The sequence below is a fragment of the Cervus elaphus genome, chromosome 5, assembly GCF_910594005.1.
Source record: "Cervus elaphus chromosome 5, mCerEla1.1, whole genome shotgun sequence".
NCBI classification, from domain to species: Eukaryota; Metazoa; Chordata; class Mammalia; order Artiodactyla; family Cervidae; genus Cervus; species Cervus elaphus.
The window spans coordinates 81,527,295-81,552,950 of NC_057819.1; the positions used below are offsets into that span (position 1 = coordinate 81,527,295).

The 25,656-nt window shown below is 57.9% G+C and overlaps 1 protein-coding gene across 3 annotated transcripts in view; it reads right to left on the minus strand.

Annotated features, from left to right (window-relative positions):
* Nucleotides 1-664: 664 nt before the first annotated feature.
* Nucleotides 665-25,656, minus strand: part of CUEDC1 (CUE domain containing 1) — an 84,740-nt gene continuing 59,748 nt past the window's right edge. For all 3 annotated transcript variants that reach the window (XM_043902753.1, XM_043902754.1, XM_043902755.1), the window contains exons 2-11: nt 21,985-22,520; nt 17,673-17,800; nt 12,278-12,404; nt 11,409-11,601; nt 10,089-10,172; nt 8,245-8,316; nt 7,443-7,536; nt 6,434-6,492; nt 4,486-4,556; nt 665-2,142 (exon numbers count right to left, since the gene is read on the minus strand). In XM_043902753.1, coding sequence (XP_043758688.1) covers nt 4,489-4,556; nt 6,434-6,492; nt 7,443-7,536; nt 8,245-8,316; nt 10,089-10,172; nt 11,409-11,601; nt 12,278-12,404; nt 17,673-17,800; nt 21,985-22,314 — 1,155 coding nt within the window. In that variant the 5' untranslated portion in view covers nt 22,315-22,520 and the 3' untranslated portion in view covers nt 665-2,142; nt 4,486-4,488. The remainder of the gene's footprint in view (nt 2,143-4,485; nt 4,557-6,433; nt 6,493-7,442; nt 7,537-8,244; nt 8,317-10,088; nt 10,173-11,408; nt 11,602-12,277; nt 12,405-17,672; nt 17,801-21,984; nt 22,521-25,656) is intronic.

A 25,656-nucleotide genomic window follows, 5' to 3' on the forward strand; every position in this document is an offset into this window, starting at 1 on the left:
CCTTCATCCGCCTGGGCTGGGAGCAGGGCAGGGGTCTGAGCAGAATCTGTTCTTAGGGGAGGCAGGAGGGAGCTGCATTGTTTATCCAGAAGGAGAAAGGCCACTGAACTCCAACACAGCATTGAGGGAGACTTGGCCCGGGTGACTCGAGCCCAGAATCGAGATGTGTGCGGTTGAAGCCACAAGGAGGCCCACGGCTCAATATCAGGAAGAACTTTTTAACCTTGAGAACCACTCTGTCTGAAAAGGGCACCAGCTCCCTCCTTGGGCAGTGAGCCCCCTGGCCCGGGAGGCAGTGGGGAGAAAGCCAGAGAGATCTGAACTGGAAGATCTCTGCGGGCCCTTTGAAGTCTGAGATTGCACATTCCCGCAGCCCCAGGCGGCCGATACTCTGGCAGCTTTCTGTTTATTTAGGGAGGTGATCGGCTGCAGAAGCTGCAACAGACTGTCAGCAAGCGGTTTACCTTCCCGGGCAGACAGAAAAGCGGGCGGCCTAGCAGGCGGGCGAGGCTGTGCTATCACCACAGGTGTCACCAGGGCCCCTGAGAGGCTGAGTCCCGGGCCCGCGTGAGCTGCGGGTGTGCCAGGCCGGTGGCCCTGGGGCGCGGGGTGCCCAGGGGTGCGGGGTGCGGGGAGGAGAAGAGGAGGGTCAGCCCAGGCGCTGTCAAGTCAGAGCACCAAGAGAACACCAAGTCTTTATTACACCAATTCCTATGAAACAGCTCCAGGAAAAAACCCACACGGAGGAGAAGAAACAGAACTAACAAAGTCACACACATGGACTGGGGCTCCCCTCTACTGCACGGGGGTCTGTGGGGGATCGGCAGGGGGCCAAAGGGCAACCGCACTTCCGCGGGATGGGGAGGTGGCCAGGGTCCCCCCCGGGCACTGTGGGGGGCACGCCAGGCCCTCTTTATGTCAGGGTGACTCGTGGCCATCCAGCCCCAGCGGGCCTGGCGTCTCTTCTCAACATCTCAACACTGTGCGGCCGGCAGGCTCCCCGCTCCAGCTGGAGCCTCTGACCCACCCAGGCTTCCCCCAGGTCAGCGCACCCCCATCTCCAGGCGGGGGGTGGCCGCAGAGGCGGGGCTGACTGCCCCCCAGCCCTCCCGCTGGCAGTGGTTGGTGCTGGCTCAGGTCCGTAGGTCCCTTGTTCTCCTCCTGGCCATTCACCTTCTCGCTCTTGGCAAGGGGCACCCAGCACGCCCTTCTGGCCCGGGGCTGCAGGCCGGCTGGCAGCCTCTTCTTCACGCCCCCCAGCCCCACACCTTCCCGGGGTTACCGAAGAACTGACCGCTGCCCACCTGGCGGCAGCAGAACTTCTAGTCCAGATGAGAGGTCAGTGCCGCTGGAGAGGGGCTGCAGGATCCCATCCAGAACCGGCTTTTTGTCTTCTGCCAGACTGAAGACCGCCCGCCCCCCTCCCCCGCTAGAATCCTCCAGCTCCAGGGTGGCCTGTTTCCCCACCCCTCTGAGGACCCTTGCCAGCCCCCAACGGAGGCAGCAAGGAGCCCATGCAGAGCGGGCGGCAGACACGGCTCTGCAGGGCCCATCACCCCTCAGACGGGGCTCCAGAGACCGCCCAGGGCTCTCTGGAGGGGTGGAGTGGAGGGGTGCGGGCCAGCGCCCCTGGGGGAAGCTGAAAGGCAGGAGGCCACGGGAAGGAAGGGCCCAAGGTGCCCAGAGGGAGCTGGAATGAGGGCGGGGGTCAGGCCATGTCTGTGGTTCCTCCTGCAGGACAGGAGGGAGGCAGGAGCTCCACCTCAGGCCAAGAAGACTCTGGTAGGATCATCCTCCCCTTTTGGGTATCCCCACCTTGCCTGCTTTCTGTTCGGTGTTTTTTTTTTTTTTTTTTCCTTTTTTTTTAACAGAAGAGGGGTTAGAGCCTGCATTTCCATCCATTCCCCTTAGAACAGCCCGCTCACACAAGGCGCTGTGGTTGGCTCTTGCCTCCACCCTCCTCCCTTCCTGCAATCACAGCGGGCAACTTGGAAGTTCTGAGTCCCTTGGAAAGTGGCAGTGGCTGGGCTGGACTGTGGCCAGAGGATCACCGGGCCTCAGAACTCAAGCACCATCTGTCCGACGGCAGCTGGGATGCCTCCGCCGGTCCGATCGTCCCCAGCAAGGAGGAACTGCTGGTATCTGGTGGGAAAGAGGGATGGGAGAGGTCTTTTTCAATGGAGGCCCGTGGTCTTCCCTCATCACTAGTTCCTGGAGAGAGTGTCTGGGGCAGAAGCTTCTAAACACAGGGGCCCTCTCCTTCCCCCAAGGGACTCTGTATCAGCCTTGGAACTCGGCCTGGGGTCACAGGTGCCAATCCAAGGTCCTAGAAGCATCCCAACGTGCAAACCAGGGGGGCCTCCTGCTGCTAGAGGTGGAGTGGGGGTCTGGAACGCTTGGTGGATGTGAAGCTTCTGTCTGTGGAGGGCTGAGGACCGAGCCGGTACCTGACCTCTTTTGTGACCAGACGCAGCGGAACTCACTCAGTAGAACTACACGGAACTACACCCAGGGCGCTTGGAGGGGCAGAAAAGCAAAATGGGGCCGGAACTTGGTAGAACCCCACACCAAGCCGAGGAGCCTTCACGCAGAAGACCCTTTCAGAGGGCGAGCAAGAGACGGGGGACTCAAGAGGCATCCTGGTGATGGCTGAGAGAGCAGGGGCAGGGAAGAGCCCACAGCCCTGAGCCAGGTGATGAGAGTCTGCAGGGCAGTGATGAGAAGGATAGAGAAGAGAAGTGAAGGGGGGCGTCAGGAGGAGGGGACTGTCTGGCTTCAGTGAGCGGACACCCAGGGCCAGGAAGACCGTGGTGGGCACAGCGGGGGCTGAGGGACAGATCTGGAGAACCAACATGGAGAGCCAGGCTTTGGAGCCAACCGCACACAAGTGTGGTCGTCAAAGAGGCTGGTGGCGCAGCTGGGGGGAGTGGGGGGTAGGGCGACTTTGAGGAGGGTCAAGGGCAGAGCTGCCAGGAAAGCCGGGGGCCCAAAGGCGCACAGAGAAGCAACAGCAGAGAGAACGGGGGCCCAGGATTGCTGGGGCCGCAGGAAGCCGCGGGGAGACAATGGGCGCAGCGTGCAGAAGACAGCGCCAGGGCCGGACCGTCAGAGGCCCTCGAGCAGGCAGGTGACGGCGAGCCAATCTGGGGGGGGCAGCCAACCCAGCATGGGCAAAGGAGAGTGCGGTTTCTCTCAGGTTGGGTGGCTCACAGCATATTGAGGACTCCTGGCTTTTAAGATGGGAAGCAGGGGGATGTAGGCTTGAGCATGGAGCTAGAAAGGGAAAAGGTGGACCATTCAGGAGAGAAATAAGTGATGAGCAAGCTCCTGTCAGGGGGTGGCTTTGGGCCAACGGGAAGGATGGACGTGGCAGTAACATTGTGTGGGAGGGGGGTCCTTCCCCTGGCTGGGTTTGTTTATTTTTCCAGCATTCCAGATGACAGGGACATGCGGCTGCAGTAACATGGGTGAGGAAAGCCTCAGAGCACAGCAGGGGTGTGAAGGTGCCTGATGGGAGGGTGTAGTGGCAAGTCAACTGGACGTGAAGGCCAGAGGCCCAGGCCAAGGACAGAGGGCTCCGTACTGTCCCTGGCTGCATCCCCCACACTCTGGGACCAGCACAGCAACCGGGGCAGGGTGGACAGGCAGCCTCATGGTGGGGGAGGTGCTGGAGGAGGCACCGGGTCCACGAACCCTAGGGGAGGTGTCGGCATCTCCTGGTCCCTCCCCGGGGACGGTCCTGGGGGAGGCGTTGGACGGTCCTGGGGGAGGCGTTGGCATCCCCTGGTCCTCCCCCAGGGATGGCCCTGGGGGAGGCGTCCACATCCCCTGGTCCTTCCCCATCCTGGGGGAGGTGTCGGCATTCCCTGGTCCTCCCCTGGGACTGGTCCTGCGGGAGGCGTTGGCATCCCCTGGTCCTTCCCAGGGATGGAGCTGGGGGAGGTGCCGGCATCCCCTGGTCCCGCCCCAGGGATGGCCCTGGGGGAGGCATCCCCTGGTCCTTCCCCTCCTGGGGGAGGTGTCAGCATCCCCTGGTCCTGGGATGCACAGGAAAAGAGGAGGAAAACCAGACTGCAGGCCCAGGGCTCCAGCCAGAGACAGGGCTGCCTTGAGAGGGGCCATGTCCTCATCGCCTCCACCACTGAAGCCCAAGCCGGCAGAGGAGAGGCGGTGTGGACCCAGCCGGGGTGAAGCCGTCTCCGCTTTTCCCACACTGTTCTTAGCATGCTCTGTGTGTCCTGGACTTTCTTCTCAACTATTCAAGGTCAAAGCTGGTTTTTCTTTTCCTGTTCCTAGCATCTGGCACAGGCAGGTGTGCTTATCTTTTGTCAAATGAATAAATAATGGAGAAAACGCAAACCACGAGCTCCCCAGTCACAACACCACGGGGAAGAACTGGGCCTGCAGCATCTAGTTGCCTGAGCCCGCCACCCCCACCCCGGGGAGATGGCAGGCAGTCCCGGGCAGGGCGGCCCCGGGCCTTACCTCCTACTGCCCTTCCTTAAGGGCTTCCTCCACCGTGGGCACCTCCTGTCGCCTCCCCCGGAAGTCTTCATCTGAAACGCAGAGGAAAGGACCTCAGCCTCCCCACTGCACAGCCTCGCTCAGGCGCAGCCCCCAGGCTGGGGAAGACGGCTGACCCTGCTCTCTCCACCGCGGTGGCTGAAGCACACGCTGCCCCCTCGGGGCCTGGGCAGAGGCCACGGGTGTGGGGTCAGGACCCCTGGCTGCTGCTCTGCCTCCATCTCTGAGCTCTGAGAACTTGGGCGAGTTTTTCCCTCAGTTTCTTCATCTAGAAAATGTCCAGATGACCTGCAAGGCCCTTCTGGCCCTTGTTTCTGGATGTCTCCTGACCACCGAAGGGCCCTTCTGCTCTGGTTCACCAGAACCAGGGCTCAGCTGTGGGTCCAGGGAGGTCTGAGGCAGCATCTTCTGGCCCACATGCCATTGGGAGGGACTGAGCGGAGGTTGAAAGGCCTCTGGGCCCCAACACCGAAACTGCCCAGAGCACGGTTCTCAAGGCGAGGTCCCTCCATGTAGTTGGGCTTGTCTGTCCCCTCACACCCCAGAGAATATTCCCCAGAAGCATCACCCAGCTTTTTGTGCTCCAGGTAAAGATCTAGGTGATGTGGCTGGGCCCCCTTTCAGAAGTGAAAGGAAAGGAGAGGCAATGGGGACCAAGTTCAGTGCAGTCGCTCAGTCATGTCCGACTCTTTGCGACCCCATGGACTGCAGCACGCCAGGCCTCCCTGTCCATCACCAATTGCCGGAGTTTACTCAAACTCATGCCCATCGAGTCAGTGATGCCATCCAACCATCTCATCCTCTGTCGTCCACTTCTCCTCCCGCCTTCAATCTTTCCCAGCATCAGGGTCTTTTCCAATAAGTCAGTTCTTCACATCAGGTGGCCAAAGTGTTGGAGTTTCAGCTTCAGTATCAGTCCTTCCAATGAACACCCAGGACTAATTTCCTTTAGGATGGACTGATTGGATCGCCTTACAGTCCAAGGGACTCTCAAGAGTCTTCTCCAACACCACAGTTCAAAAGCATCAATTCTTTGGCGCTCAGCTTTCTTCACAGTCCAACTCTCACATCCATACATGACCACTGGAAAAACCATAGCCTTGACCAGACGGACCTTTGTTGGCAAAGTAATGTCTCTGCTTTTTAATATGCTATCTAGGTTGGTCATAACTTTCCTTCCAAGGAGTAAGCGTCTTTTAATTTCATGGCTGCAGTCATCATCTGCAGTGATTTTGGAGCCCAAAAAAATAAAGTCTGACACTGTTTCCACTGTTTCCCCATCTATTTCCCATGAAGTGATGGGACCAGATGCCATGATATTAGTTTTCTGAATGTTGAGCTTTAAGCCAATTTTTTCACTCTCCTCTTTCACTTTCACCAAGAGGGTCTTTAGTTCTTCTTTACTTTCTGCCATAGGGTGGTGTCATCTGCATATCTGAGGTTATTGATATTTCTCCCGGCAATCTTGATTCCAGCTTATGCTTCCTCCACCCCAGCGTTTCTCATGATGTACTCTGCATATAAGTTAAATACGCAGGGTGACAATACACAGTTCCCGATTTGGAACCAGTCTGTTGTTCCATGTCCAGTTCTAACTGTTGCTTCTTGACCTGCATACAAGTTTCTCAGGAGGCAGGCCAGATGGTCTGGTATTCCCATCTCTTTCAGAATTTTCCAGTTTGTTGTGATCCACACAGTCAAAGGCTTTGGTATAGTCAATAAAGTGGGACCAAGTTGGGGGGACCGATTTCTTTGGGTCACCTGCCCACCAACCCTGATATGTGTCCCATAGTTGGGAGTGCCTGCTCTAACAGGCTGGGTTCACCTGTGAAACAGCCAGGCCCTACTCTTGGAGGACTACCCATCATGGCAACTCAAAGCTCCAGCCTCCCTGCCCTCTCCACCTTACCACAAGCATGGCCCTCCATGTCATCCAGGAGATTGGCTGTTGATGCCGCAGCCCCCAGCCTGCCGGGCCGTTCAGGAAAACTGTCCCAGGGATCGGTGGGCACTGCCTCGGGGCTCCCAGGCCTCCCCACTCCCTGGCCCTGGCCTTCTACCTCCCAGCCAGAGCTCAGGAGGCCTCCCTCACACCAGCCTTATCCCCTGCCAACGCCCCAGTACCTCCACAGGCTCCTTTTCTGGGGGTCAGCTGAGTAGCCAGGCTCTGACTCTCTCACCCGGCTCCCAATTCTGGGGACAACTTTCTTTCTGTTCTCCTTTGGCTGCTCTGGTGGCTCAGAGGGTAAGGAGTCTGCCTGCAATGCGGGAGACCTGGGTTTGATCCCTGGGTTGGGAAGATCCCTGGAGAAGGGAATGACCGCCCACTCCAGTATTCTGGCCTGGGAAATCCCATGGACGGAGGAGCCTGGTGGGCTACAGTCCATGGGGTCGGAAAGAGTCAGACACGACTGAGTGACTTCACTGCTTCGCTTCATTGGTTGCTCAGCATCTAACATCCTGGACCCTGTCTGATAAGCATGGGTGGGAACCTGGGTAAAATTGTGGAAGGCCATATTTTTACTGGAGGAACCAAGACTGAGAAGGCAGGGCCAACACCTGTGAAATGAGGAGGTGGGAAGGTCCATGGAGCAATTCAACTTAAGAAATCAGGGAAAGGTTTGCTGATTTCGATGGAAGAACCAAGTTTTCTCCCAAAATGACCCCAGAAAAAAAGTTAAAAAGTGGTAGGACAACTTCTGAACCCACAGTGGGTTGATACTGGCCTGCTCCCCATGCCAGGGGGTGGGGGTGAAATGGCGCCCAGAGATGAGGCTGCCCATGGAGACGGCAGGGGGGCGAGGGAGGGCCCAGCCCCACTCCCGGGGAGGGCGCAGCCCGAGGGAGCACAGCTCGGGGCTTCAGTGCCCTTCGCGTCCACCGCCGCCGCCACCCAGCACCAGGCTGCAAAAGGATACGACTGATGCTTCAGCAAGTGTTTCCTCTTTGACTTCCTCATCTTGGTCTTCTCCGAGAAGGCCCTGGCCAGCTCAAACAGCTTCCTCCGGGTGGCTGGGGACAAAGAGACCTGTGAGCCGGCAGCCCTGGCAGGCTGGTGGGGGAGTTACTGCAGGTCAGGGCCCGCCGCCCACAGCGGAGATCCGGGTGTGCCTCCTGGCCCCGCTGGGACAGCCAGCCACGCATCTGGGCTTTCTCTCCGGCCACCTCCCCGTCTCCCGCCTCCACCTCCAGAGCTGGCTCTGGGATTTCCATGACTAATCCGAGACCCTCTCTGAAATGGGGCCTGAGGGCCTGGCAGCCTCATTCACGCGTGGCTGTGTGTCTGTCGGACAGAGGGGGACAGGAAGGTGTGCCCGGGCTGGCAGAACTCCGTGGGACGAGGCCACTGGCCCAGCGGGCCTCCCACCCACGGAAAGTGGACTGAGCTTGGCCTCCCCACTCGGTTGGCCCTGGCCAAGCAGTCACCTCAAAGCACAGAGAATGTGAACTCTAAAGTGGGGTGGGGTGGGTGGGGGGGTGGTCCCAGTAAAATCTTATTTTTCTGCAGACAGCTGGCTCAAGAGGATTTAAAACTTAATTTGTATCCAGACTCAGCTGCACAGGGAAGTGAGGCAGGGAAGCGGAGGGAGCCAGTCAGTGATTAAAATGTCACTTTGGTTCACCAAGAATCAGTGGGCATTAAAAATGCCAGGTGGCTCCCCCCCCTCCCAGGAAGCCACAGGCCTGTTTGGGAACAGCTGGGGCGTGGGCCAGACTCACATTTTCCCATGTGTTTCAACTTGTCCCTGAATAAGGCATCTTCAGACACAGCAGGGTTGGCGTCACTGTTTCCTGGAAGGGGGAAGACATCTCTGAGGGCCAGCTGGAGAGGGACAGTGCCCTGGTCGAGGCCCGAGGCAGTGGGTCAGGACTGTCTCCCCAGCACAGGGGCTCGGCCCCACCCTTCCAGGTGAGGAGGGGCGCACAGGCTTCCTCCCTAACCCGGAGGGAGCTGCAGGCAGGGAGTCCCACTAGGCTTCAACGAGCACTTGCTTCCTTCCTCATCCAAGTCTCACTTTCCCCTTTCCTGTAAAAACTATGTGCGGAGGGCTGGCTCTCAACCATCTGCTCCTCTGACCACTTTGTGTCCCGTGAAGGCTCTTTGGGAGCTTGAAATCAGCTGTGACTGGAGTGTTCACACCATGGAAGCTACCAGATGCCAGGCACTGGGGCTTCCCCCGCACCCCTATAGGCTGTTGAAAGTTCACCCGCATACGGCTGGCTGGCCTGTGTCCTGACGCGGTGTGAGAATTAACACAGCAACAGAAGCAGGCTCGGGGCACACAGCAGGCACCCGCATGGGTATGCCCTTCTCCCCCAGCCAGGGTCCACTCTCCATAACTCCCCCAGACACAGAGTTTCTGACTCATTAGACCATAAGCAGGAACGAGAATAGGGCGAGTCCCTAAGTCAGAACCCAGCCTGCCAGTCGGAGACTCCCAAATCACTCAGCACCCACCTGGGCCCCTCACTGCCCTCCTAAGGCCCCCACGCTAATCCCGAGTCACCTTGTCCACTAAGTCCCTGTGAGTCATTCTGATCCATCTCAGCCATCCTGGTGTCTATGGTTAATTCGGGATCAAGGACACGTGGCTGCCGTTAAACTCCCCGCTGCACATCTGGTGGGGTCTAAGCTCCCAGCCTGTTGCTTATGAATCAGTTCCATGGGATTTTCTCTCTCCAGGCTGGGATCAACTGAGTTCCCCCTCCTTCTGCCCCCCTCCTCTCCTCCCCTACTCAATGAAAGATCTGTTTGGAGCAAAAGTTATACATTCTTCCTCTGAGGCGGGAGGCTTGTGTGTGTGTGGCGGGCACCAGCTGACCAGGGGCCAGTGTACATACACACACAGAATCCAGATGTTGAGAGTGGAACCAGGGCCCTCGAGGGGTCCCCAGTTCCAGCTCCACCCCCATCTGTGCAGCCCAGTAGCCTGCCGTCCACCCCGGGCCCTCCTTCAGCTGCTTGGGCAATTCTTGCTTCTCACCATCTTGTATATGAAACTTTCAAAATTCTCTTTCTGCAATACTAAGGCAGGGCCTGGCCTGGGAGGGTTGATATTCCCCAGCTACTGAATGAATGAATGAACCTTCCCCAGATGGATCCTCCCTGTCCCCCAGCGTGTGTTTGCTATAATTAACAAGTGTGTCCTCAGCTTTGCTGGTTCGGGCTCCCTGTTTCTTGGAGGCATCTCCTGCACTCCCCATAAGACCATAAGCTCCCCCGGGGCAGTGCCCTGGTCTCTGAGTCCCCTGCCACCCCCAGCACCCCATGGGACATTATGTGGTATGCTGTGTCCCCTTCTTGCCCAGGCTCCAAGCGCCTCTAAGGAGCAGAGCCAGTCTGCGGGCCGGCCCCAGGTGAGGGCTCCAGCAGCCGCTGGGTTGGCGGGAACCAGGGCTGCCAAGCGGAGGGCCCGTCTCACCGCTCGGGGTGTATGATGATGGGGCAGAACCATCCTCTGCAGCCTGTTCCCCACCCTCTCTCCAAACTCCAAATATGCAGACACCTGGCGGCGTGAGCCCCCTACACCCTCCAGGCCTCTCTCTCGGGAAGGCAAGGTTACCTGGGACAGGAGAGGGAAAGTCAAAGTCATTTCCCACGGCCACGCTGCTGGATGTAGACTTCTGGGACTCGTATTTCAGTCGATCTGGAAAAGGCCCACAGTCTGGTCAGGGGAGCTAGCTCCCACCCAGGGGCCACATGAGCTGAGAGGTGGTTGGAGGCCAAACCCTGAGAATCTCACACACACACACACACACACACACACACACACACACACACACACACACACGTGCACACGCGACACCTATGGGCTCTCAAAGACCCAGAACTCTCAAAGACACAGAAAGCACTGCCCTGACAACTGCCTGGAATGTCAGAATGTCAAAATTAAAAGGCCCCTGAGAAATTGGATCGTCCAGCCCTTCATCTAAAAGGAAAGGCCTGGAGACTCCCAGCATCTTTACTGCAGAGCTGGGACCAGCCTTGGGCTCCTCTGTCTCAGGCCAGACTTTCCCTGCACGCCATGCTCCTGACCGAAACACACTGCCAGTCACACACACATGTACACACGAACCCCTCTCTCACAGGCCCCTCACTGTACCCCACCCCAAACCTTCCCACTCTAAAGGGGGAAGGCAGCCAGGCTCGGGGGAGTAGGATCCTTGGCCCAGAGATAAACCCTCCAGAAAAGTGAAAAAGTGAAAGTGAAGTCGCTCAGTCCTGTTTAACTCTTTACGACCCTGTGGACTGTAGCCCGCCAGGCTCCTCTGTCCATGGGATTCTCCAGGCAAGAGTACTGGAGTGGGTTGCCATTTCCTTCTCCAAAACCCTCCAGAGGCCCTGTCTAATGTCCTCTGCTCAGGGAGGCATGCACCCTGGCACCCACATACCCAGACCCTCTACTTCTGAAGCTCCAGTCACACAGGGCAGACACCAGCGCCTGGCACAGGGCAGAAGTCAGGGGGGGCAAGCAGGGGCAGAGCTCAGAGGGCGCCCCTCTCTCCCACTAAGCCCCAGAGTGGGGGAGGGCTGGCTGGTGACTCAGGTCCCTGTGAGCAGACCTCTGCTTCCCAGGTGGCGCTAGAGGTAAAGAACCTGCCCGCCAGTGCAGGAGACATAAGAGATGCAGGTTCCATCACTGGGTCGGGAAGATGCCCTGGAGACGGGCAATGGCAACCCACTCCAGAATTCTTGCCTGGAGAATCCCATGGACAGAGGAGCCTGGTGGGCTACAGTCTCTGAGGTCGCAAAGGGTCAGACATGACTGAGTGACTAACACTTTCACACTTTCACCAGGACAACTCAGACCTCCAGCTCAGAGCCCCAGGCTAAAGCCGACATCACCCCGCCTTGGCCCAGAGCACCCGCCCCAGGGCACCACCTCTCTCCAGGGCGAGCAGGAAGTCACGGTTGCGCTGCAGCTCCTTCATGAACTCCTCGTTCTGCAAGAAGAGCGCAATCCTCTCGTCCTCCAGGTACTGCTTCCAGCGGCTCTCCTGGTCCCTGGGCTCAGGCCCCACCGCGGGGGGCAGGCTGCCTTCTGTGCTCGCGAGCTTGGAGCCCCTGGAGGTGGCCTGAGGAGGGGAGCAAGCATGTGGATCACCTACTCATAAGGGCGTGCACTGCGCCAACACCCATGCGCACCGGGGGTACATGTCCTTCTCTTCCAGGATGCTGCGGCCACACCCTGAGGCCAGGACCTCCTCTACCCAGAGCGAGTTGTCAGCCAAGACCCAGCTTAGACCAGAGCCCTCTGTGCTGAGGAAGCATCAGGGGCTTAAGAACTACTCCCCCCTCCCCAGCTTGGCACCTTGGACCTTCCCACCAATGTTCCCTTTGTCAAAACCTGAATAGTCCTAAAGAGTGATCTTCAAATGGCTCAGGGTCCCCATACTCATACTTTCCTTGTCCTGTCTCAGAGGAGATCGCTTGCAAGGGCCAGCCTCTGGGGAGAAGCACCCTGGCCCTTTCCCAGGGGAAGGAACGAAGGAAGGTGCTCTGCCTTTCTGCCACTGAATGACCTCCCCCCCGCCCCCGCCTCCCTCCTGCCAGCCAAGGGTGATGCGGGCTGCCAGAGCATCCTGAGTGGAAGGGAACACCATACAGGCCCCGACAGGGAAGCAGGCTTTTGGTTCAGTCTTCCTTCCCTACCATCCCAGGGCAGCTCCACCTGGGCTGAAACGTCAGGGGGTGTCAGGGACTGGTGCGCACACAGACACTGCACAGGCTGGGGGCAGGGGGCCCCGTTACCTGTATGCTGTCCAGCTGCTGGGGCAGGATTCGGAGAAAGTCTTCAGGGAGGTTGCCCAACAGTGGGGGGTTCCAGTTCCGGTAGCGGCTCTGGCTGGAAGGGGACACGGAGCCCAGCACGTCGATGCTGCAGGGCGACAGGTGAGGATGAGGAGGGAACAGTCAGGCCCACACATGGGGGTCCAGGCCCATCACACCAGGATCCTGCTCAGAATGGCACCCGTGTGCCCAAGCTTCCCACCGCCTCCAGCACTGGCTGACCCCTCGCCTCTGGGCCTGGACGCCTACTGTGCCAGTCACTGCTTCCAGCCACCCAATGTCTGCAAGGTCTCTGGGCCTAGGGGCTTCCCCAGAGGTCCAGGGGCTAAGACTTCACCTTCCAATGCAAGGGGTGCAGGTTCGATCCCTCGTCAGGGAGGTAAGATGCCACATGTGTCTTGGCCTAACAAACGAAAGGTCTCTGGGCCTAGAGAGGTCTGCGTTTGCGGAGCTCACGTTGGGTGTTGTGGATGTAGACACGGATGCAGGGGTCACAGCCCTTCAGCATTCTGTCTCTAGCATCCAGCATGACACGAGCTCCTGGGTGCTGAGTGATAGGTGTGCTCCCGGTGAACAGACACCCAGCGCGGCCAACAGCCCGGCCCTCCCCAGCGTCGGTTTGCTGAGATCAGGGGACACAGGGACACCAGGGTCCCTAGAGGGCAAGCAGACCCAGGCTCCAGACCTGGTGGGTGGTCCCGGGGGAATCCGTGTCCCCTGTGGGGCTGTCCCCTCATCTGCAAACCGCTGCCCCCCTGCCCAGGTTCATGGGAGCCCCTCGTGAGGCTGCCTTGAACAGCAAGCTGGAAAGGCGCGCGGAGGGTGGGACCAGCAGGGGCTGCTCTCCTGGCCGCGGGCAGAGTCCACAGCGGGAGGGGGGATAGGAAGGGGGCCGTGGGCACGTGCGCGCCCTGACCCCCGGCCTCCCGCCCCGCCGTCCGCCCTCCGGGCCTGAGGGCAGCCTGGGGCCGGGCCAGGAGCTCCCCACAGCTCCCCGGCGGCCTGCAGCGTGGCAACCGCAGAACACGTGTTCTGCTGAATCAGGGAAATGACACACGGGGAAGGCAGGCGAGCGCCGGGGGCGGTGGGGGCCGCTCTCGCGGGGCCGGCTTTGATTTGGTCTCCAGCTCCAGGAATCCCGCCCGCCCACTCACTGGAGGGGAGCTTTTCCGGGCTGCCACTGACGATGGAAATAACTTCCTTTCCTTTTCTATTTTGGGCGGGTGGCCTGGCGGCCCAGGGGGAAGGGCGGGGGTGGCAGCAGACAGGATAACAAGCTGCTAAGTGCGTGGTGGGAGCGCAGCTCCAGACGGCAGCCAGGGAACCCCGGGCCCCTCTGCTGTACAGACACAGGAATGTTCCAGAGGGGCGGGGCGGGGGGGCTGCATCACAGCCGGAGACTCCGAATCTGGGCGCGTTTCCTGCTTCATCACTTCTGCGCCTCCCGACAGAGTTGGCAACTTCATTTTGCTCCAAGGGCCAGACCACCCCTCAGCCCACCCCACCCCACCCCCCTACTCCTCGGCACCCTAGAGAAATCGCCTCCAGCCTCACCACCCTTCCTGTGGTCTCAGAGTCTTCACTGGGACATGGGTGCCCACCCCAACTCAACCACACCCACAGTCACCCAGGTAAGCCCTGGAGAGCACCCCAGAGTTTCCGCTGGCCCCCTGTAGCCATTTGTTACTGAGCACCCAAGTGGGGAGGGGGACAAGGAGCTGGAGGCTGAGGGTCCCTCGATGCTGGGCCCACAGCCCTGGAGGAGGGGGCTGGCTGAGCCCCCTGCCCTGGCTCAGGCTGAGATGAGGTCAGCTCACAGCTGCAAGAGCCCGGGCCGGGGGAGGGGGGCGGGGGGCCGGAGCACAGGCGGCCCAGGCACCTCCATTGTGGTCGGAAAGGAATGTCAGAAATGAGCTGAGAGGCAAATAAAAACTTCCAAGGCTGTAATTTCAACAGAAGAACAGCAGGTGGCCTGTGAGGAGGGGTGTTGGGGCTTCAGAGCCAGTCTTTCATTCAGGAGAAAGAGGCAAGGACAGGCTGGGGGAAGAAAAGGAGAGGGAAGGCTGGGAAGGCTCTTCTGGCCCAGAGTTTCTGCCTCTGTACCCAGAACTAGAACTCCAAGTGCCAACAGACTCAGACCCCCAGGCTTACCCAAAGAATATCAGAGCCCAGGATTTCAGTGACAAGCCTTCCAAGCAAGACTTTTGGTAAAGGCAAGGAGGCCCAGGTGGGGCCAGGCCTGTCCCCGGGCACACAGATCCTCCTGGTGAAACCTGGGCCCCGGGGTCCCAGCACTCCAGGCATGCTCCCTGCCTCTCTGCACCCCAGCAGCTCCCAAACCCTGCTCCACCTTTGGTCTCAAAGACAGTCCAGGTAGCAGAAAGGAGCCAGGCCATTCCTGCCCCGCCCCCTCAACTCAACTCTGATGGTCCCCAGCAGCCAGAAGGAGATGCTTAAAACACTAACATGATCCCGCCACCCTCCTTCTTGAACCCCTGGGTGCAGGATAAGGTCAGAGCTCCTTGGAGGACCCAGGCGGGCTTCCACTGTCTGCCGGCCTCAGTCTCACCAGGCCTTTTCACACTTCCTGGAGTTCTCTCGGATGGTGCCCCGTCTCCTGCCTCCAGGCCTTTCTTTGTGTGTGCTGTTGCCTTTGCCTGGAATGCCCTCCTGTTCCGCTTTGGCAGATTGCAGCTTGGACCTCAGCTCCTCTGCTGCCTTCCCTGGGCTGCCCTGTCTGCTCCCACCCCCAGACTGCGATCTCCCTGGGAGGTCAGGGTAGCAGGGTCCTCGCCTCTATATCACACACAGCTCAGCACCTGTCCACTTCAGATGGCTCCTAAAAGCTAGAAATGCATGTCCTGGGTGGAGAGACTGCATGAGGCCCTGGGGGCGGGGGTGGGGGTGGGAATCTGGGCCATCTGGGCCTAGCAGGGCCAGCAGAGCAACGCGGCAGGTGTTCAGAGGTGGGGCCTGCCTCTTCTGAACACCAGCCTCTGGGGGCAGCCTTAACCCTGGTCTCAGTGTTCACCGGCAGAGCTGACCTCAGAGGGCCACTGTGCAGCCAGGTGGGGCGTCGGCTGACACGTCTGGTTCATACCTGGGCCCGTGCTAAGTGTCTCACACACAGCATCTCATTCAACCCTCACCAGAGTGCTGAGACAGGGATGAGTGTTCCCATTTCACAGATGAGGCAAATGGAGCCCAGAGAGGGCAAGCAGCGAGCCAAAGGCACCTCAAGAATCAGGAGTTAGACGGCTGAGGGAGGGGGAGGTGGGGAGAACATGGTCTCGTCTGACTCCACAGCTCACAGGCTCTCTTCCCTGGATCCACCCCCAGCCCAGCAAAGCCTTCCTGTCCAGGTCAGGCCCCTGAACTTCAGGCAAGGGCAGTAGCTCATCCAAAGTCACAGGGTGTGAGTGAGGCTTCCAGAGCCTTGGTCTAGTGCGGAGGTCACTTTGTCCCCCACTGGGGCTCCTATCACCAGGCTGCATGACCTCTGCCCTCCTCCACCGATGATACCCGGGGAGGGAGAGAAGGATGCTGCTAGGATATCCATGCCAGTTTACAGTGGGATGCTGTCTCTGATGGGCTAAGTTTTCCCTTCTGAAAAACAGGTAGAACTATTCTGCCTAATAGAAACTGAACTATTTTTTTTTTTTTTTTTGCAAAAGCATCTTGGAATATTAAAAAAAATGTCAAAGGAAAATCATTTAGCCCTGGGCATCGTGACCCATCCTGGGCTGCAAGTCCTACCAAGATTTTACCCAGACTATCCACTTATGCCTCCCTCATTACAGCCTCAGCTCTGCTTCTGTCCCTGACTTCAAACAATGCTCCCCACTCCCAACAACTTCACAGGCCACTATCCGCTCCCTGAGCTACAATCACAGAGGTTTTTCTCATTAGGGGATGACAGGACACAGCAGGGGATGGCGTTTATTGGCTCTGGAGTCAGAATGACCTGGGTTCAGGTTCCAGCTCTGTGGTCTTAGGGAAGTTCTGAAACCTCTCTGGGGCTCAGTTTCCTCATCTATAAAATAGGGATGACACCAGTGCCTACCTCACAAGTTGTTAGATGGTTTGAAAGCTGTGGTATAGGTAAAGAACCTTGCCATTTTCTGGCATTTGAAGGGGGCTTAATAATGGGAGTTGTTATTGTTAGCTATGCCTGTATGACCACAGAGTTTTCCACTACTACTGCCTGGGACTCCCAGGATCCCCAGAAGGCAAGATCCATCGGAGCAAGTCTCCTGTCCTATCATGTCCCCCCTCCCCTCCCCATCCCAGGCCTCAGTCATTCTCAGGATGAGCAGCTCCAGGACAAAGAGAGGCCTGGGCTCCAACAGCCACCTCAAACGCCTGCTATTGTTGTGTAGTCGCTAAGTCATATCCAACTCTACAACCCCATGGGCTGCAGCCCGCCAGGCTCCTCTGTCCATGGGATTCTCCAGGCAAGAATACTGGAGTGTGTTGCCATTTCCTTCTTCAGGGGATCTTCCCGACCCAGGGATCGAACCCGAGTCTTCTGCATTGGCAGGCGAATTCTTTACCATCTGAGCCACCAGGGAAAGTGTGTTAGTCGGTCAGTCATGTCCGACTCTTTGTGACCCCGTGGTCTGCAGGCTGCCAGGCTCCTCTGTCCATGGGATTTCCCAGGCAAGGATACCAGAAGCCCCACCTCAAGCGCAGAGTCCAGAAATACAAGCACTTCAGAGACCAGCTTCATTTTAAACTTCTAAATTAGAGAGTCCCTGACTTGGAAAAAGTCTCCAGGCACCTAGCAGTCTACTGTCTGCTTCCAATTATCAAATTACCCTAGAAAAAGAGACTTACTTGTTCCTACTGCTTAAAAATCCCCACAATCTCCCTAGAACCTCAAATATCCACTTCATTGATTACTGATGACTGGGAGTGAGCACTGTGTTGCAGAGGATTCTGAGGTTCCGTGTTACCTGAGCCAGCAAGAGCATGGTGATCAATTAGTGATGTCTGCCATGGGCACAGGAGGGGAAGCGTCAGTACACCTTCTAGGTGTCTGTCATCCCCACTCTGCATCTCCCTCAACTATAAACTCCCAGAAAGTGAAGGCTGAGCCTTGTTTAACTCTGTGTCCTGCCCGGTGTTCAGCATAGCACCTAGCCCAGAGTACGAATTCAGTGGATGTCTGTTCTTGGAATCCTTAGAGCTTGAAAATTCTCCTTGAGTTCTAGCTAAAATGTGTTTTGCTGCAGTAGAAGCCTGTTCCGGGTGGAATACGGAGGGACCCGGCCAAGCTGCCCTCTGGGCTTGTAGTACTCAATCCCAACCCCGGTCCTCCTGCCCCTTGCCTTGCACTCTGGGAGGAGATTCTTACCGGGGAGGTGGAGTGGGGGGAGCCAGTGGGTAAGGCCTGTCCAACACGTGCATGTGGTAGGCAGGTGGGGAATACACAGGCGGGGGCTCCTCGTCAGAGCTATCGGGTTCCAAGGTCCTCTCCAAAATCTGCATCAGAGACAAGAAAGAAAGAAATATTAACAACCCTTCCTTGAACTGAAATAACATGTAGACAAAACATCAAGCGTGGGCAAGGATGTGTAGTCAGGGAATTCCGCTACTGCTGGTGGGAGTGGAAAGTGATACAACCACCGCTCTGCAGAACTGTCTGGCTTCCTGCACTGGCACTCAGCACATAGGCTACCTCTGAGCCCACGATTCCAACACACACAGCAGACGTGAACGCACATGTCCCCAGAGGAATGCTCAGAGCCATCCAAGTAAGGTTCAAAACCAGGCAAAACAACTTCACAGGGATTGCAGCTGGAGCAGTGTGACCTCTGGGGATGGGGAGGCTGAGAAGGGGCATTCCAGGCTCTGCTGATGCTTCCTGATCCTGGTGCTGATGAAACTTCACTGAGCTGCCTGCTTGGGCCTTGTGAACTCTTCTGTTCATGTGTTACTTTTGGTAAATAGCTTTAACATCATTCCTATCCTCTCTCAAAGAATTTCCCCAGCGATTAACTCACCTTGAGCCCAAACAACTTGGCAGAGTAGGATATGGATCATCACCCCCGTTTTACAGATGAGGAAACTGAGGCACAGGCTGACTGATGAACACGGCAAAAGCCACACACTGTTTCTAGAACTGAGTCTCTAACTTGGATGTGGTGTCTACAGCAGGAGTCTCTCCTTTGGACACAATGCCGGCACACCCAGGTTGGATTCTCAGGGCAGAGAGCTGCAAAGTGAGGGCCCAGGCCCTTCATCACGGATTCCTCTCCTCATCCAGGAACCAGAGAAAGGGGGCAAGCGAGGCCAAAGGCTGGGCAAAGGCCAGGCTCCTGCTGTACGGGCTGATCTGAACCCTTCTCCAGAGGAGCCTGGAGCCAGAGGAAGGCCTAGATGTCCCCGCCCCAACCCCTCCCCAGCTCTGCGCCTATCTCACCTCCAAGACCAAAGGACACACGAAGGGCTCGGAGCCTGTCAACTGGCCCCAAATCGGAATCCCAAGTGAGTCTGCAGAAGTCACCACTAAGACGCCTCTGCACGCCCCTGGCCTCTCCCAGCCACTCTCGGGCACCCGGTCTCAACAGGGATACCACGGCGGGCGGGAGGCTGGGTGAGCGAGCATGCATGCACACATACACACACTGCCTCATGTTTTGGGCGGCGTCTGTGCTCACCACCATACCACCATCGCACACACACTGCCACGCTTCGTACACACCCAGCCAGCCTGACCCAAGGAGGCCTCCTACTCTGGAATGCACTAACGTTCTTTCCTTTGAGGCGGAAAGTATTTAAACAGATGCTTTTGCAGGAAAAAAAAAAAGACGGTAGCTGCCTTTCAGGCCACTGCTCTCCTTACCCCGAATTTCCACAAGAAAAGGAGAGCGAGCGAGAGCACCATAAGATCCAGTCCTGGTCCCTGGCAGACCACGGCTCTAAGGGACGGGGCTCCAAGCTGGGGCCGCCAGCCAACCCCACCGCCGCCCCTCGGTGGCCAGCCTGGCCTGGCCCCACTGAAGCCGGTCTGAGTCAGACGGGTGAGGAGGGGCGAGTTCCGTAAGACTGTTCCCAGAGGGAAGCTGCTGGGGGTCCCTCTGACTGAGGCCTGCCGCAGTTGCCCCTTGGGCCGCCGCACAGGAGGGGGCGGTGAGGTCTCTCTCCTCAGCCGCTCCTGCCCCTGAGCGCGGCCTCCGGGGGCTCCAAGAACCAGATGCCCATTAGAGGCTCCCGGAGCAGGATGAAGCCAGAAGGCAGAAAGCAGGCCAGGCACACTCCGGAAAGGCTGACCCCCAGTCTTCGGGGAGAAGTAACCCCAGTCGTGCTTCTGGCCTCCCCCTTCCCCTGCAATGCCACGAGAGCCACAGTGAGGTTGTCCTTCTGGCTCTAAAGGTGCTGAAGTTTCTGGTTCCCTGGCCTCCCGGCTTAGCCCCGTGTGGGTGATGGATGCCTGCCAGGTGCTCTGGGGGCCAAGGTCCAGGCCATTTATCTGACGGGAGACATTTCTCTGTGGCGAGGATACCCCTCAGGCCAGCCCACCATTCATCAGCCCCCAGAGAGGGGGCTTTTTCCAGTCAGCAGTTATTGTCAGCCCAGCTGCTGCTCATAAATTTTCTGCAGCACTTTCCGCTGGCTCAGGAACCGCCTGCCGACGGGCCCACGCAGAGCTCCAAAGATGAGGGCTGGGGAAACAGCCAAGGGGGCTGCTGAGAAGGGGCTCCATCTGGAAAGCCAGATACTTAGAAAAACAGAAGCACACATAGCGCAGGCCTATCGAGGGCATCAGGGGACTTTTACAGAGGGTCACGGGGCTGTGGGTGCTGTGAACAAGGGGGGGAAACACTATCCTACCTGCCAGACTGTCAGGACAAATGAGACTGTGGAAGGGGTCAGTGTTTGCAGAGAACTTTCCTTCCAGCTCAGAATTAAAAGGCGGTATCTGCAAACACACACACACACACACACATACCCCTCCTCTTCGCAAACAGGATCCACTGGCTGATCCAGGCAGAGCCAAGGTGTGGTCTCCCAGGAAAAGAGACTAAAGAAAGCTGTGCAAAGACAGCAGCCACATTTACTCATTCGACAAACACTCCCCAGCGCCTGCTTTGTACAATGACTGTCCTGGGTGCTGCAGGTGACACAGGGATGAGCCAGATGTCACTGCCCCCAGAGCTGCTCCTCCACCCAGAGAGAGAACACCCAGGCAGCACCCCGATAGGAGGAAGAGCGAGGGGGCTTTGCCCAGCAGGATGACTCTGATTAATGGAGAACGGCCACATGCAGGTCTGTGTTCAGAAGAACTCTGAGGCCACATCAGGGTCTAGGTTTCTCACTGTAAACGGGATAATAATAATGCCACCTCATGAAGTGTGTGAAGGTTTGAAGTGATGATACATCTAAAGCATATAGGATGATGCCTGGCCCAGGCTGGGACTCAGTGAAGAGCAGAGCTGAATCTATTCTGCTGGGTCGTCCTGTCTTATCCATGGCTACACATGCCAGGTTCCCCTGCAGGCAGTGACCCTCTTCTCAAAGACTCCGGGTGCCCCTTCTGGGCCCAGGACTGCAGGTCCTACCAAGGATGGGAGGCCAGATGTGAACTCTTGGAGGGGTCACGGAGGCCTGGCCACACCCAGCAGGTGGGCCGAGGCGGTGGGTGGGTCCCTTCTCCCCCAGCCACCTCCCTGGAGAAAGGAAACAACTGCTTGAGTATCCCTCATGCCTCCGGCAAAGGAACTGAGCTCGCAGGTCTGATGTGTCACCCATCTCCCGTGGTTCCTGCTGCTCTAGAACATCCTCCCTTCTTTGTCAGCTGCAAGGCCTCCTGCTCTCTGCTCACTCGAGGAGACTGACAGAGGCCCTGCCGCCAGCTCCTAAGGGTTCCTGCTCTGTTCCGCCTCTGCACAAGCTGTTCGCTCTGTCTGCACACCGTTGCCTCTTCTTCACCCCTCCTCTGGGCAGCCATCTCTTCCTCTCTGCTTCCTCCATTCTCCCCATCTTAGCACTCACTCCTGTGGACTGCCCCTGCTGGACACCTGCCTCTAGTCCTCCCGGGACCGTGAACTCTGATGAGGGCGGAGACTCTGCGCTGGCCTAAGTGGATACCCCAAGACTCCAATGGCAACCCACTCCAGTGTTCTTGCCTGGAGAATCCTGTGGACAGAGGAGCCTGGAGGGTTGCTGTCCATAGGGTCGAACGGAGTCGGACATAACTGAAGCGACTTAGTGTGCACGCGTGCACTGGAGGAGGAAATGGCAACCCACTCCAGTGTTCTTGCCTGGAGAATCCCAGGGACCAAAGAGCCTGGGGGCTGCCGTCTATCGGGTCACACAGAGTCGGACATGACTGACGCGACTTAGCAGCAGCAAGACTCCAAACATACAGACCAGATAGCACCAGCCTGGAGAGGGGATTTGGTATTTTGGGGTGGGACCCACGTGTCTACATTTTGAACAATCTCCTTGACTCTGATGACCCCTGACCCAGGGGCTAGCAAGTGCCTGGCACAGCTCTGAGAAGGTGCTGCCTGATTTTTGCCCGGAAACCAAGGCCACTGGGCTGGCTTGGGTACCAGTTTCCAGAGGTGGAACCCAGACAGGAGTATAACTCAAGTCCTCTAAGAGGTTCAAACTAGTTGCTGGAGCTCCTGCTGAAGGATCGATGGGGGCCGTGCCCCTACCTCGGGGGGTATGCTGTCCTCCGAGTCGGAGCTGTCCTCGTAGACGCCGCCCCCGCCCGCCTCCAGGTTCATCTGCAGCAGCTGGTCGATGGTGGCGTCCACGGCGCCGCTGTTGGCGCGCAGCACGCACTCGATGATGTCGTAGTCCATGTTGGGGAACATGGTGGTGAAGTCGTCCATGGCCTGGTTAAACTCGAGGCGGCGCACCTGGCGGGCCGGCCGGCTGTTGTTGAGCTCCTGCGAGGCGGCCGCGCCAGCCCCGGCCCCGCGAGCGCCCGCCGCGCTCCCGCCGCCCCCGCCGCCGCTGCTCCGGCGGAACAGGCTGGTCATCTTGCCGAGTCGCTGGGGGAGAATGTTTCCCGCCGGCGCCGACCCCCTTCCCCCGGGTCCCTGCGCCGTGGCTGCTCGGAAGCTCAGGCCCGCGCCGGGCGGGGTCCCCGGGTCAGAAGACTGGGGCGCGGCATCCGTAGGGGGCTGGCGGCTCGGTCATCCACACCCGGGGAGCATCCTGGGGCCGGCTCCACGGACCATCCCACCTGAAACCGAGAGAGACAGAGTCAGGGGGAACGCGACCCACTCCAGCTCGGGGTGGTAAACAAGGGGGTTAGGGCGATTCCCCACCCCAGGGCCACGCCCTCGGGAGAACTGCTTCTTTCTGCTTTCTACCTGTGGTAGTTACACAGCTGTAGCTCTTTCCCAATTAACAAGGGCTTAGGTGGCTCAGACGGTAAAGCGTCTGCCCACAATGTGGGAGACCTGGGTTCAATCCCTGGGTCGGGAAGACCTCCTGGAGAAGGAAATGGTAACCCACTCCAGTACTCTTGCCTGGAAAATCCCATGGATGGAGGAACCTGGTAGGCTACATTCCATGGGGTCACAAAGAGTCGGACACAACTGAGCGACTTCACTTCACTCACATCCTACATATTTTCCTGCCGGTTAACTCATGACACCACTATGAGGTGGGTGCTTAGATCCCCCTTATGCAGATGGGAAAACTGAGGCACAGACCTGAGAAAGTGGAGACGGTGGGGATTTGAACCCAGGACTGTGGCCCCTGAGGGGCTTCCCTGGTGGTAAAGAATCTGCCTGCAATGCCAGAGACGGGGGTTCAATCCCTGGGTTGGAAAGATCCCCTAGAGAAGGGAATGGCAACCCACTCCAGAATTCTTGCCTGGAGAATCCCATGGACAGAGCTACAGTCCGTGGGGTCGCAAAGGGTCGGACGTGACTGAGTGACTCACACTTTTACTTCTTCCTGCGGCCCCTCAGCCACTGGTCTCCACTGTTACGCACACTCCCCAGCCCTTGCGGGGATGTGACTGGGGCACGTGGCGGTGCCCCGCTCTGGTCTCCAGCCCCATCCAGTCTCTACTTGCCTCACCTCCCACCCTCAGGGCCCGACCATCGCACCTCCCGTTTTGCACAGACCTCCTTGAAACTTGCGGCAGAACACTGTGCAGCCCACTCAGAACCAGGGTGTCAATCACTACCAAGGTCACATTTCTGTTAGTGCCGTCAACTAAGTGTTGAATGTGTCTAAAACCATCAAGTTCTGACTTTTCTTAGGCTTATCCCAGGATGTACGGTAATTTTGCTAATTGTAGAAAAGTGCCAGCTTTATTTTAAGGGACTGTTACATCAAAGGATATTCCTAAGACTTCTCTAATGTTAGGTCATCATCCTAACAGCTGATAGATAAATGCCAGTGTGAGCAAAACAGTGCGAGGCTCTTCCTTGCCATGATCTCGACAGTTAATTGATGATGGAAAGAAAATTAGAACAGAGGGTGTGAAAGGGGCAGTGGAAGTGCCCTCCCTCACCCCAAGGTCAGAAGACCCATCCCTGCCACTGGCACCTTCTTTAGGTCAGTCCTCTCACAGGTAAAATGAGATCATACGGTCCCCTTAGCCCTTCCAGTGCCCCCGTGCTGAGATTTTTATGTCCTTCAGATCTCCACCTCCTCCGAGGGATGTGGAAATTGTCTGGGTCTCCTGTTCTGGGACTTGCTGGGTGGGTGTCTGCCTAGTCCCAGGGAAGCGGGCTGTGTTCAAATCTAGAAGCACATGGGCCCCAGGCAGCCTCCGGACACTGATGTTACAGAACTATCATCGCCTCCCACCCACAGAGAAAACCAGTTAACACTCTATATCTGGGCTTCCCCGGTGGCTCAGCGGTAAAGAATGTGGGTTCAATCCCTGGGTTGGGAAGATCCCCTGGAGGAGGGCATGGCAACCCACTCCAGTGTTTTTGCCTGGAAAATTCCATGGACAGAGGATCCTGGTGGGCTACAGTCCACGGCCCGCAAAGAGTCGGACACGACTGAGGCCACTGAGAACAGCACAGCACACACCTACATCTAGATCCTTTTCTCCACGCGTGTCCTACCATATGCATGAACTCACTTTACTCAAATGTGATCAAACCGTAAATTCTACTATGCAACTTATGTTTTTTTCCACTTAATAATTGATTGTAGCCATCTCCTTATGTCAGAACACAGAGATCTACTTCATGATTTTTAATGCCTGAGTAGGAGTCTGATGACTGAGTTAAGTATGATTTATTATCCAGCCTCCTCCACCCCACTTCTTGCCTAGATGAGCGAGTCACAGATCAGAGAGGCCAAAGCCATCTCACGAGGAAGTGCAGAGGCATGACCTCAAATGGCCAGTCCAAGAAATCTGTTATGAGAACGAACACAGGAAGGCAGCCAAGTATGACGTGGCCTCCCACGGCCAGCTTCGGACACTCCGGTGCCCCACAGCCACGCCTCCCATCACCCCGACACACTGGAAGGTCAGGGGACGCTGCCAAAACGTCCTCCAAAGTGGGGCTCCACCCTGGTGGCTGTCTGTCCTGGGTTCTGGAAACGTGCCCTGAGGCTTTCAACGAGGGCCCGAGGGCCAGGAGGCCCCAGAAGCCAGTGCCCCGGGGGCCAGGGTGGCAGACCAGGACTGCCAGTCTGCTGTCTGGTGTCATCACACATAGGGTCAGTGCCTGGTGCTAATGCCTCTGGAGCAAAGCCACCTTCAGCCTCCCCCTCGAGTAATTTGCAAGAGAGATTGAGGGACCCAGTTCTCACGCTGCCAAAAGGCAGTACCTTGGAGAAAGAGGCCAGGACCTGATCCACCCCGACAGAGGAAGAAGGGAGATGACGGGGACCACGTTTTCCCCATCAGCAGCCCTCCTGACAGGTTGCTCAGCCTCTGGGCTGCAGTGTTGGGAAGCCCCCATGAGGCATTCTCACCCTCCTACTATTTAAGTGCCCCGATTCAGCCCCAGGCTGCACCTCTCCTCTCTGCCACTCCAGCGGCGGGACCTCGTCCATGCACCCTGTCCTCTCTATGCCCAGGACCTCACCTATACGAGTGGGGCTTCAGTGAGAATTAACAGGATGATCCCGAGCACGCTGCCTGGAAAGTGGTTAGCTGCGTGACTCGTTGCTACTGCCCCAGAAGGCTGGCACAGAGCCAGGAGTGGTTGGCATCCCAGCCAAGTGATCCCGGAGCCGATGGGCTAGGGGCTTCGAGGGGAGCCTTCCCCTGCATCTGGGTATCAACCCCCAGAATTCTGTCAGCCCTCAGGAAGGCGATCCCGATCCTCACAGCCCTGGGGGAGGCTGGGCTTCCCTGAGCAGCTGTAGACCCCACAGTCCCAGCAGCCACTTCC